The sequence below is a fragment of the Pan paniscus genome, chromosome 14 (genome assembly GCF_029289425.2).
Source record: "Pan paniscus chromosome 14, NHGRI_mPanPan1-v2.0_pri, whole genome shotgun sequence".
Classification (NCBI taxonomy): Eukaryota; Metazoa; Chordata; class Mammalia; order Primates; family Hominidae; genus Pan; species Pan paniscus.
Window position 1 is genome coordinate 103,082,451 of NC_073263.2, and position 13,654 is coordinate 103,096,104.

General features: G+C 36.6%; 1 protein-coding gene across 2 annotated transcripts in view; it reads left to right on the top strand.

Moving 5' to 3' along the window:
• Positions 1–13,654, top strand: part of ITGBL1 (integrin subunit beta like 1) — a 294,518-nt gene that overhangs the window by 142,968 nt on the left and 137,896 nt on the right. For both annotated transcript variants that reach the window (XM_008957437.5, XM_055096975.3), the window contains 2 exons: positions 6,763–6,885; positions 10,623–10,763. In XM_008957437.5, coding sequence (XP_008955685.5) covers positions 6,763–6,885; positions 10,623–10,763 — 264 coding nt within the window. The remainder of the gene's footprint in view (positions 1–6,762; positions 6,886–10,622; positions 10,764–13,654) is intronic.

A 13,654-nucleotide genomic window follows, 5' to 3' on the forward strand; every position in this document is an offset into this window, starting at 1 on the left:
ACCCATTGCTCTAAATGCTAAAGGTGAGGATTTGACTTCATGAATGAGTACCTTTCTTCCTGAAGCTCACATTGTTGGTAGGGCCCATCTCTAACCAGAGCTGAGAATTCCCCACAGTCTGATTGCAACAGATTGTGTGTTTTAGACTGAGCTCAGTTAAAGGTGTTTTGCTGATAGGAATCAGACCATATCCAAAGCGAGGTGTGAGTGGATCCGTCGGGGGTCATGACAAATGGTCTTAGCAGTTAGGTCCCTTTCTGTGTTCATGATGTTCTCATCATATTTCTCTAGCACTTCAGTCTTTCTTTCTTCTTAGTAGGATTTCTCTCCTTCCGATTCATAACACCCACCCCTCCAAACACACACACACACACACACACACACACACACACTTCTCTACTTCCAATTCATAACACCCACCCCTCCATACACACACACACACACGCGCGCGCGCGCGCATGCCCCATAGCGTCTTTCATCTTGAAAAAATTATTCTTTTCAAACTTGTTTCAGTAACAAGACTTGAATTCTGTTTTGGGTTTGAAATCTATTTTGGGATTTATTTATTTATTGTTTGCAAATCAAATTTAGGGTTTTTTTTTTAAAGAACATTATAATCAAATATGGTAGTCTAGGATTCTAAAGATGTTTAATATTAAGGAATCTAAACATGTAATTCACCACATTAACATATCTTAAAGGAGAAAACATACAGAAGTGTTTCAGTAGATGATAAAACATATTTGATACAATATAAACGCATTTCTAGGACATCTGTACTCTCTCATTTTTTAAGCATGGATGCAATACCTTTATTCATAACCTGGTTTAGTCAAGTGACCCAGTAATATCCTGTATAGCGTTTTCCTCTCCTTACAGGATTCAGACTATTGAAAATGTTATGTTTATATCTCTCTTTAGTCTTCTTTAATCTGGGTCATTTCCACAGACTTTGGCTTTAGAGCATTGAAACTTGTGAAGAAAGTTGTCCCCATTTTATTAAAAGAAAAGTGTACTTATCTTGGATTTGTCTGATGTCTCCCCTGCCATGATTAGATTCATAATACATATTCTTAGGTAAAACACTAGAGAAATGGTTTTGTGTTCTCAAAATGTTTCATCTGGAAGCACATGATGTCCATCTGCTCATATTGGTGATGTCAGTTTTGATGAGCTGGTCAAGGTGTTGGCTGGTGTCTTAACTGTGTTATTTCTGACTTACCCTCTTCACAAATGTGCATTCTATGAGGAAATACTTTAAAGCCATACATGTATCACATTCCTCACTAAAATTACCCCAGATTTAACATCCGCTGATGACAATCACCTGACACAGTATTGACAATGATGACTGGAAAATGATGATTTCTGAACTGTAACATTCTCTCCGAATTGACTAGTTGGCACTCAGTATTCCATCACAAACAGGAATCCTCCTCTCTCATTTACCAGTTATTTGATATTTCATTTACTTAGTGACTTATTATCAGTCTAGAAGCACAATTCTTATTATTTCATTGATTTGTTATTCATTTTGTACATAATTATTCTGGTGCACAGAGTTTTCCAGATTAGGTATTAAAGCCCATCAGGCTAGCTTTTGTGTTTTTGTGACATGCCTGCCTTTTGTTTTTGTTTTTGTTTTGTTTTTGCAATTCTTTACTTGTTGGCATAATAACATATTCCAGGGTCATATTGGACCTGCTTCACTGCACCTTTGGAATCATCCACTTATCCAAACAGCCCTGATTCCTTTTAGTGAAAATGGTATTTGAATAAAAATTGTGGGCACAGGGATACTTATTTCCACTGGAGGGTATTTGCTTCTTGGCCCTTTCTGCAAATAGGCTTGTGTCAAAAAAGTAGATTGAAGCATAATACAATTTTTATTTTATCTGAGCAAACAATGATTCATGAATCAGGCAGCTCCAAATCAGAAGTGGTTCAGGTGCTTCATTGAGGGAATGCAAGTGGGAGGCTTTTATAGGGTGAACAGAAAAAGAAAGCAAAGAAAAATAGTTGATTGGCTAATGTTATATGGTTGCCTTATTTAGTCTATCCTGTTGGAAAGTCCCTAGTTATATAATTATAAGTTTGTTGGTTGCTTCTGATTGGTTAAACTTAAGTTCTGTTCTTCTTTAATGTAGACATTCATAAGAAAAAACTGAAGCTAAGTTTCACTTATTTTTGCCTGTCAGGCAAGGTTAGGATCATTTATGAGGCCTAACTGGCTTAGTCTGCTCAGGGGTTCTTTAGGCCTTGTCTCCATTTTAATTTATCTTGACACTAGTAAATATATGCCTGTGCATATACACACAAATACATATACACATACCTGCACACAGATATGCATGTACACATACACATACATGCATATTTTAGAAATCATGAATTTACACCAGTGCATCTAATTCCAGTCCAACCTCACAGGATTACTTCTTGTTTTCTTCATTCCATATTTGCATGTCCCATTTTCACAGGGAGAACCCTGGCTCCCAATACCTCCAACATATATACTTATTTGCTCAATCCTATACTACATCTCTAGTTACTTCTAGAAGTGCTGCAGACACACCACTAAACCAAGCAAATGTACCAAAAGAGATTAGGATTTGCAGTCCACCCCTCTCTACTTCCCCCCACTCACTGTACCTCAATCATGCCCAAGATTGGGGTATGTAGTTGAATGATGTGTTCATAAGTCACTCAGACTTATTTTATTTTCTTCTCTTTTAGTGTGGTTATGGTACTCATTTGAAATACAATTTAGCTTATTTATTTCAGATCACTTTCAATTTTAGGTTTTATAATTCCTTCCCATCTGTATTAATATATTTTATAATGTATAGTACACTAACATGCTTCTAAAAGTCATAACTATGCAGAAAAGTATACTCAGAGAATCATCCCTCTCTTCCTCAAACCTTGCACCCTGCTTACCCTCACCTTATAGATAACCAACTTTATTGCTCTCTTCCTTCTCTGTGCATGTATTTCTTTTTGTGTAAAGATAAATAGACATATTTGTGTGTTATTATTTCTCATTTTTTTCCTGTGCAAATGGTTGTGCTTTCATTCCATGTGTTCTTTTGCACTCTGCTTTTACGACTCAACATAATCTCCTGGAATTCACTCCAAATCAGTTCATAGAAATCCTTCTCTTTATTTTTTCAAAAGCACAGGACTGGATTCTATGTATGCAATGTAATTTATTCAATCAAGCTCTTATGCTTGAGCATTTAGACAGTAGTCAGTATTTTGGATTGTAAATAATAGTGCACAGAATGATCTAGTGCACATATATTTTTATATTTTTGGAGGTGTGTATTCAAGGCAAATTACCAGAAATGCAATTGGCCAAAAGATACATTTATATTCAGTGTTACATTTAATCTTTTCTGTCTCATTTACTCTTGTAGAAATATCTAAGCCTTTCATGTTTACTTTGGCAGTCTCATTCTCACCTGTCTTTCTTTTAATACCCACTTGCACCCTCCGAGTTCAGGACCATTTCCCCCAAATTGCATTAGCCTATGAAGTCTCTCTATTAATCCTTCCCTTTCATATTACAGTGTGGTTTTCTGAAGTAGTTTGGAGCAGAAGGGGAAGAGGAGTTAAATGGATTGGGGAATGAGACTGAAGGGCAGAATGAGGCAGAGCTGGGGACCAAAGTGTTCCAGAGGCTAACTTTGTGGGAAAAGTAGAAGGGAGGTCCAGTGTGCAGAGCAGGGTGAGGCCCTGGCACCACTGTACAGGGGTGTGGGCTGGTGTACATGTCTGGTCAGTCGTCCTAGAGAGAGTCAGTTCTATTGGGCACTATGAGAAATGAGAGCTAAAAATCATCAAGTGTAAGGCAGAAGACCAATCCTAGAGGCTGAGTTAACTGGCAACCACGAGAGAGAAGCTGTGTGTCATAGCATGAGCACAGGAGTCTGGAGCTTTTGCCTGGGCGTCCATATGCCATGTCTTGGAGGCTCCGTTGTGAATTCTGCTTTATGGGTGAGACAGGAAGTCTCTGAGCTGTTGTAAACTTCCCACATCAGCCGGGAATGGTTCCGATGTGTGGATGAGAGGGAGCTGCCTATGGGGGACTTCAGTGAGGAGTCATAGAATTTGGAGGCAGAGGCTGTTCCTTCCCATCTTTCCTGAAAAAACTTCCTCATACACAGCCCTAACCAAGTGACTTCCTGCTCTCATATTATATATGAGAGGCCCGTGTTATATATGGTTACATGTATAATATTTGTATAGGTTTATATTTGTAGTTATAAAACAAGAAAACATATGACACAAAGGCTTTTGCAATAGACTTGTGGCAAATGCTATACAAAATGTATTAATAGGGTATCTCTTTCTTCCTGGTCTATGATTTACTTAATTTTAAGCATCTCATTATTTTCTATAGCACTTAGTTCCTTGCAAACAACATAACAGATAACAAGAAAGCTTAATGGCTGGATATGTGGGTGGTTGAGAGACAGGATGAATAAATGTGAAAATGAAAAAGAAGGGTGATAATTAGAGAACAAAAACTAGATGAAGCAATAGCATAAATTATAGCATTAGATTTCAAATTACTTTTATGAATTGAGATAGCTTTTAGGGAAAAATGCAATAAAATGAAGTTTAATAACAGGAAAATTCACATGAGTATTTGCAAGATAGAAAAATAAATTCTGCAAAATCACCATTTATATGTAACTGTGAGTGAAAAATTTATAGATAATAGTGACTTGCAAGTGATCTGGGTAACCGAATCATGCAGAGGATATGAAAACAAGGATATTGTCAGCATCCATAAATATATTTTCCGGAGAAAATGTTTGTAAATATGATGATTATACTCTATATCTTAATGGGAGAAGAGGAAGAACCCGAATTTTCTCAAATCCTACTATGTACTAGGTGCAGCAGTGCTTCTAGAAACATGACTGGGTACGTATTCATCACTTGGTATTGGCAGCAGTTCTATGAAGCAGAGATTATTTGCAGATATGGAATCTGGGAATTAGAAATGAAAGCAATGCCTTTAAAAATGCATAGCTCATGAGGATTAAAACTCGGAATTCAGCTACAGCTCTACCTTACTCACAAGTTCATTCTCTTTCTAATAGATCACATATAGATTTGCTAATATCTAGTAATTCAAACCAAATTATCAACAGCTTCCTTGGTTCCTTCCCATCCTTCACCCTTTACACTCAGTCACCAAATGCCCTCTACTCTTTCTCCTAAAAATATCCCCAAATGTATTTGTTCCATTCTAAACTCATCGCATCATGTGTCTAGCCACTGTCTTCTTTCCTGCAGACAAATATAACAGCCTTTTAACTCATTTATTTGCATCCACTTTTGCCTCATTTCAGTTCATTCACTCTTATGCTATTGCTTCATCTAGTTTTTGTTACATGACAACCAGAGTAATCTGGTAAAAATTCATACATGATCACAGGACTCCCTTGCTTCTATGTCTTCCAATTATTGTTGGATTAAAGCTGGAAATCTTTAACATGACCTATAAGACTTCCATGAACTGCACCTCAGGTTGCTTTATTCATTTCATGCCACTTTTCACGCTGTTCTGTATACCTCAATCCCATGTGGTGTTTTTCCTTCACTTCCCCTTTTATTGCAGAGCCTGTGCTATTGTCTGGTGCTGGAAGTAAGCCTCTTCACCATCTCACTTCTCTTAGCTATGCTTTTTCTCTTGGCTTTTAGTTCTCAGCTACTTCCTCAGGGACTCTGACTTTGACCTACTGGTCTCAGTTAAATCCCCTTGCTATGTGCTTCTGCAACACTTTGCACTTCTGTATTTATTTTATCACATTGGTTTTTGCTCATATAAAACTCTGAGAGGAGGGTTATGGCTGACTTGATTCCCGTTGGATTTTCAGAGTCCAGGGTGGTTTCTTTTGAGAGGTCAAGTCTCAGTTGATACATGGTGATGGCTGTGATGAGCATTAAAACTCAAAATAGATAAATTAACAAGGAAATTTCTCAAGTGGGCATTTTACCTCTCAAAATTGTTTGAGTGCAATATTAATGTTGGTGAAATTACATTTGGGGTATGTGGTAGAATCTTCAGACTTGGATGAGTATATGGCTCGTGGTAGACCAGATGACTACCATGCCTCTCTAACGTGGAGGTCCCCTGAGAATGTGGTGAGTTACCAGCAATCCATGCCTAAGGAAATCCACTCTTGTCCCATTATTGTAAGGACATGTGTATCAGTATAAGTTAATGCTGAGGAGGAGAAATTATCAGGGGCACATATGATTTTTATTTATGCATTTGATAATAAATTATTTCCACAAATATTTATTATATAAATAGTATGTTCAAACATAGTGCAAAACATTGAATAAATACTGGTGAGGAAGATAAGCAAGGTTGCTTCCCTCACAAAGCTTAGAATTTGCTGCTTTATTTCACTTCAGACCCAGGTGTAATCAGAAGACATTCATGCATTGGTTGGATGGCTATATGTGGAGTAGCTCTGCACTTGGAGAGGTCAAATTTACATTCATTAAACCATTAGAGGTCAATAATAATAGTTGTGTGATCTAAAATATAATTGCCATGCTAAAATAACCTCAAGAAAGAGTAGCATGTACTTTACCTCACCATGCCCACAGAAATATCTAATTGAAATATTAAATTGATTTGGATTATCTACTCTCTTGAGAGAGATGGTATAAAAATTCATTAATTATAATTTTATATGCATGTAACAAACAGTCTTTTTTGTTTTCATGGTTTAGGTACATGTCACTGTGGCAGGTGTAAGTGTGATAATTCAGATGGAAGTGGACTTGTGTATGGTAAATTTTGTGAGTGTGACGATAGAGAATGCATAGACGACGAAACAGAAGAAATATGTGGAGGTATGTATATTGGCTCTGTAGAAATTAATAAAAGTACCTGTTTTTTCCACCTATTTCATTGTTCTTTTATCTCTACATAAATTTCTGCTCTAGGTGTACTAATGTAGTTTAAACCTATGTTTATCTGGAAAACATTTCACATAAGGAGAGTGAGACTATGGCATTAAGAGTAGACTAGTACTTTTTAGATGCAAAGCCAAATTGTCCCCAGAGGAGAGCTGTGTCATTATGGCAACAGGCCAACTGCATAGCTCTGAAGTAGTCCTAGTAGAATACCATCTCCTCTGCTCACCTTAGTCACTTTTATTTTCCTTTCTCCTACTCTCTTAAATGTACATTTTCATTTCTTTGTTTTTCCCTTTCTAAAACATGAGTCTCATGTCCTATCAGGGACAATGAAGGTCAATAGGGTTATTAGCCTAGAGTTTACCTCCCCCTCTCTGTCCCTAAACACTTAAATAACATTTTCAATGACCTTTTCTGTGTACCACCATTACTCAATTCATTTTTCTGTTGTAGCAGTTCTTGCATGTTTGCTAGTGACAAATTCTGCAATAAGTGCTTTACATTCATTATGTTTTGTCTCACAACATCACTCTAGGGTAAGAATTATGTTTATCTACATAGATAGATGCAGAACCTGGGACGTGGATAAATTAGGTAACGAACCCAGGGTCAGTCCACCAATAATAGTAGAATTTGGGCTCGTGTCTGTGTGATGCCAAAGTCTATGTTCCTGATGCCTCACCACTCATGACTGCACCAGTGCCTTAGAGCTCAGAGCTCCACAAGAGGAGTCTCTCCTCACCACTTGCAGTTTTCATCTCTTCTGCTCAACCTGCAAGCCTGTGCCCAGAGTTCCCATTTGCAACCTTGACTGGTGTAGGAAAAGGAAAGTAGGAAGCAGAGAGAATCATTTGGTTTAGGTAAATTTTTCTCTGCTCTGAACTTATATTTCACTCCTATCTCATGGGATTCCAGTTGAAGGAAGACTGCCCTGCGTGCAGAAATGGTAGTTTTAGAAGTATTGTTTTTCTGGAAGGATTAGGGCCCAATGGGGCCACGTGGAACCAGAGAACCCTGAGAAACTGTGGCTAGCATAGGACAAGCTTGCTCTTTTGTTTACATTTTGGTAGCTTCAATTCCTGTGAGTCATCCAAATACACTTATTTTAGGCCTGATTGGCCCTCCCTTCTTGATCTCCTGGCTGTACAAACTACCTGGATAAAACAAACAAACACAAAAACCTTATTTTCATTTTTCCGAGCCAATGACCTAAGCAAGATGCTGCTCAGACAATTCTCTCTTAAAGGGCTCAGTCCAAAATAATTAGATCAATTAGACAAATCCATCCACAAATATATGTGTTTGTCCTCTTGATGTTTAGTTTCCAATTATTACAGATGAAAAAAAAAAAGAAGAAAAGAAGACGGGAACATGCTTTGGGGCCAGTGTGTGTTGATAAACACCACAAAAGCGAGTCTATTTGCATGTATCCATAGAAAAATGTAACTTGAAACAACACAACAGAAAATGTTTAACTTTCAAACTTTCTAGTTGTTATTTCCATTTGTTTGAGGCTTAAGCAATTTCATGGTGCAAAGTCTCTGAACAAGGACACCAGCACTGCAGTAAACACCCTCTGGGGGTGACATTGCCTGGGATTGTAAATCTTTCCATGTGTCATTCACATGAAACCAATCTGCTGAGAGATGATTCCACAGTTCATCAGTGAAGCAGTACAAATAGACATTTTCTTGCTCTATCAGTTTGCACAAAGCAAAGAATTACGTTTATTGTCTGGAATATGTATTGTCCTAAAGCACACATTTTAATCTCAATTATTCAGATGTGTCTTGTTCAATATTTTTGAGTTATGTGGATATTTGTTTAATTTTCCATACCTGCATAGACGTGTATTGTTACATAATTTTTGCTTCCTTATTTACCTCTAACTCAAAGGTTTCTTAACAAAACCCTAATTCAGTACTGAATTGTATAAATATTCAAAGAATTTGGATGTGAGAAATATAGATTTTCTATCATTTATTAATATAGTAATCCTTACTTATGTTGCACCTTCTGTATAAATTTTCTGAAATTACAGAGAAAATAAATTCCATAGTCTAAAAAGGTGATTGGGTCGTACAAACCTGAGTCCTAAGAAAAGCAATTAATATACACTATTGCTTTTTTTTCAGTGTAATCCTTGAGTTCTTGAGGCCTGTGATATATCACTAGGATGTGATTTGTGTGTGCAAGTAGACACCATTTTAAGTTCATAAATAAGATATATAGATGATATATTCTGTACTGATTAAATCACTTGACAGCCTTTGCATTTGCTTAAGTAAACAAATTTAAAATTCAAATTCATTGTGGAAATGGTCATTGATTTTTAGGTTAACAAGTGATTTTCTTTGAATATCCCAATTATAACTTATTTAGACAGAGAACATGGCATTGGGTCCCTGTCTCTTTCTCTGTGTCTCACTATAGCACTCTTTCTGTTCATCTCTCTGGCTCTGTCTCTCAGATGTGTATCTTCTTGATGGAAGTCTCATCTGCTGGACATGAATAGCGTAGGATACCAGAATATTCTGTTGTACTTCTTGCTTCTTATGTGAGTTTTACAGGTCCTATTAATGTTCTTGCCATTGGCCAGAAATACCATAGTGTTAGAATGATAAATATGCTTATAAGACAATGAAAAGTAGTCTCATAATCAGTTTTGCATTGTCTTTTGGGGAGTTCGGCTGTAAGAGAAGAGAGATGGAAAGAACAAATACTTTAGCCATAGACTGATAAAACACAAACTCCTATAATACAGAAAGAATAGACTAAAAACAAAACAAGAACAAGGACATACATTTATACTTAGGTGATATAACTACAAAGATGAGAGTATAAGAAGTAAAATTTGGGATAAATGCCATCTTTGGGGAATTTGCAGAAGGATTGCTAGATGTGGATGATGAAAGCAATGGTGCGATAATTCACTACAGATGGCTTGGAGGCAAGTGCAGATGAGCAGGTAACAGGTTACAGAGAGGTGGGAGCTGAAAGAGGGCATCTGGACACAAAATGGTGAGTGCCCTTGCCTGTCATTTGTATCCCCTTGACAAGTAGAAAGGGAATTTGATTGCGTGGCCAAGGGCGCATGGTATTTTGTTTGTCTAAATGAGGATTAAACATGGACTAGGCTGAAAACCTCTCTTTCACATGGTGGAACACAACAGCTTGTGGGGCACAGTTGAGTGAAAAGATGAAATATTTCTTCTGCTTTAAAGGGTTGTTTGGTCATTCATAATGTCTATCTAGGTAAATATGCACCATTGGTTTCTCAATAGTTGATTTCAAATGAAATATTTTAATAACTAATTCAAGAAACGTCCTTAGAGTGAATGCTCATATATATTTGGGTTTGATGTGTGCATTTGAGATGGAAAAGTAATAGACTGTCATGGTCATTCATGTCATTTCTTTAAAAATACTTTTAATCAGTTCCCTGTCTAGGCCAAGTTAAAGGACACTTTGCTCTTTTTATATGATTAAGCAGGTATAGGCACAACCATGATGTGTTTGGAGAAAGCTGTATAATTTGATTATTTTAGGCAAGGAATGTGGAGCTGTGACAGTATTTCAGAAGGCAAAAATGATCACAAAGAGATAGAAAGTTAATTCTGCTTATGAAAGTTGCTTTTTTCCTCACTGTATAAAATTCATTTTGGGTAAAGGCCATGGGAAGTGTTACTGTGGAAACTGCTACTGCAAGGCTGGTTGGCATGGAGATAAATGTGAATTCCAGTGCGATATCACCCCCTGGGAAAGCAAGCGAAGATGCACGTCTCCAGATGGCAAAATCTGCAGTAACAGAGGTGTGTCATTCATACATGTTACTACATAATGGGGAGGCAAACAAAGCTTTTAATTGTTAACACTTCTTTTCTCTGTATTTCTTCTAGTGTGGGAGGAAGTTATCTTCTAACCATTTACTTTGATGTAAATCAACATTTACTATCCCAACAATCTTTTCTGTCTTGTTTTTTATTGAGTAGAAAAGAGAAAGATAAGAAAGTTGCTGTCACTCTTTAAGCTTCACTGAATAAACAGTTAACTTAGGGACTGTAATTTCTTTGGCAGCCCTCCAGACATAGCACAGTGCAGCTAAAAGGCAATTCCTTTAGATACTTCTGTTAAATGTCTCTTGACTAACAGAACCATCTACAGCATGAGCATCTAATTATCCATACAGAATTCAGAAAACCCTCTTGTCTTAATTATGAGTAAATGGAAGCCTTGGTGGAAATGCAGATTTGATATGGACTAATTTAACTTCCGTGTGCAATAATAAAAATTTGATATTGAATACAATAGATAAACAAAGTATGTATCCAATAGCCATAGGAAATGTACACTGACTTTACAAAGGAAGTTAACAAATATATTAATATTGCTAAACTATAATTTAAAGGTAGTTAACTAACTTTTGATGTAAAATCAAACAGTTTAAACATAGTTTTAAAATTCCTTGAAAATACTTAATTTTCCCTTTGCTGTAGTGATAAAGAGAGCCATACCAAAGTTTTCATTGCCTATCCAATGGCATTAAAAAGTGATTATACTTCTTTAAAACTAAAAAAAATCTAGATAGCTGGAAAACTTTTTTTCATTTCTATACATGAATAATGCATTGCAATAGATAATGCTAATACAGAAATCGTAGCATACCACCTTTCAGAAATTGACATAGAGGAGTAAAATGTGCCACATTTCTTTACATAGAGAAAATAAATAAAAAGGCAGGAACTTGGAACAAAATCATGAAGTCTTCCTTTGTGGGGACTAAATCTTACTATATATCATACTAATTTACCTTATGGTTTCTTTTTATTATTTATTATTATTATTATACTTTAAGTTCTAGGGTGCATTGCACAACGTGCATTTTTGTTACATATGTATACATGTGCCATGTTGGTGTGCTGCACCCATTAACTTATCATTTACATTAGGTATATCTCCTAATGCTTCCCCTCCCCACTCCCCCCACATCACAACAGGCCCCAGTGTGTGATGTTCTCCTTCCTGTGTCCAATGTGTTTTCTGCATAAGTCCTTTTATGCACTAGGGGTCACAGTCACCATTTGTAAGTATATGAAGCTTGAACTCTGGTACTGTGGAAAATGACTATTTGGCTGTCAAAAAGAGAGAGGTGGAAAATGGAATTGGTTGGGCTGTGGATTAAGGTCAGGTTCGGCAGCAGAGTTACATTGGCTGTGAGAGACGATGTCCTTCAGAAACATAAGCTAAGCCACCTGCATCCCACTTCGCTGTGCTTGGAGCATTCTGACCTGGAGCTATGGCAGAGGCAGAATGGGAAGCAGCTTGCCTGAGCGAGGCTCACAGCTTCTGAGATTCAGGGGTACTTGAAGACAGGGCAGAAGTGGGCGCTGAGATGAGTCATTTTTTTTTCTCAAAAGATAATACTCCTGACTACCCTGAAAGCATTTCTGCATCATTGCATCCATAGGTAATAGAAACACACTGGTCCCTGCACATACCTATCTTGTCTTCCTTTTTCCCCATCTTCAGGGGCCAAAAAACCAATGTTGCAGACATAAGCATTAATAGAACAAATGTCCTCTATTGCCCATCTGTTTTATTGAGTTTCATAGTGGACCCCTTTACACATGGCTGAGAAGCTGCTTCTTCGTCACATCTGCATAGCTCCTAGTCCCTGTTCCTCCTGACCAAACTCATTTATCCTATTATGAAAGCAATGCATATTCATTTTTTAAAATCTAGATAATAAAGTAGAGTACACAGAAAAATAAGAAAGTGACCCATAAACCTAACTTCCAGGTGTAACCTCCTTTTACATTTTGGTACATGAGCTTTCAGTCCGTATTTATTTATTAAAATTCATTTTTATGGCTGCCCTATCCCTGTATTTCCTTCTTATTAAAGAAAAAAAATCAAATCATACTGCACGTGCTGATTTGTAATTTTACAGTTTTATTTCATGATATATGTTGTTTATCTTTCCATATTTATGGGGCAAAAACCTAATTTATTACTTAGTGATTGCTAGGTAGTCCATATGTGTGTACCATTACTGCGCTAATTCCCCATTGAACAATATTTCGGTCACTAGTAATTTTTCAAAAAGATAAATACAACTATATTTTATATTTCTGAACATACACTTGTGTGTACTTTTTCTTTCTGTTGGGTACATTAATTAAAGTGAGCTATAAGTCTAAATAGTAACACAGATATAAAAAGTACATATTGCGAAATCGCTACCCAGAAAGTTGTACCATTTCGTACTCCCCTTCAGGGCAAGAAAGTACCCATTGTCCCACACCTTTACCGAGTCTGGCTCCAACAATATTTTCCACCTCTGACGATCTGACTTCTAAAATAATTGCCAATCATGATTATTTTGAAGATCTCACACTGCTACCCACTTAGTAGTGGTTGATTGAGTGATAAACATTTTTCATCTTTATCTATCATTATTTCTGTATGAAATTTCCTTTTGTTCTTTCCTTTTGTCTATTTCACTTTGGGCATATTAATCCTTTATATATTCAATTCTATGATTTATTTATGTTTTTGAAATTGTTCTTTGTCTTTTACAGACATATTAACTACTTGTTTCAGCTTTATCAGTCTTTTTTTTTACAGTGTTTTGTTTCCAACCAAAATTTTCAATTTTTATGGAAATTTTCAATTTCGTTTTTTAGTAATTGTGCTTTGGGGT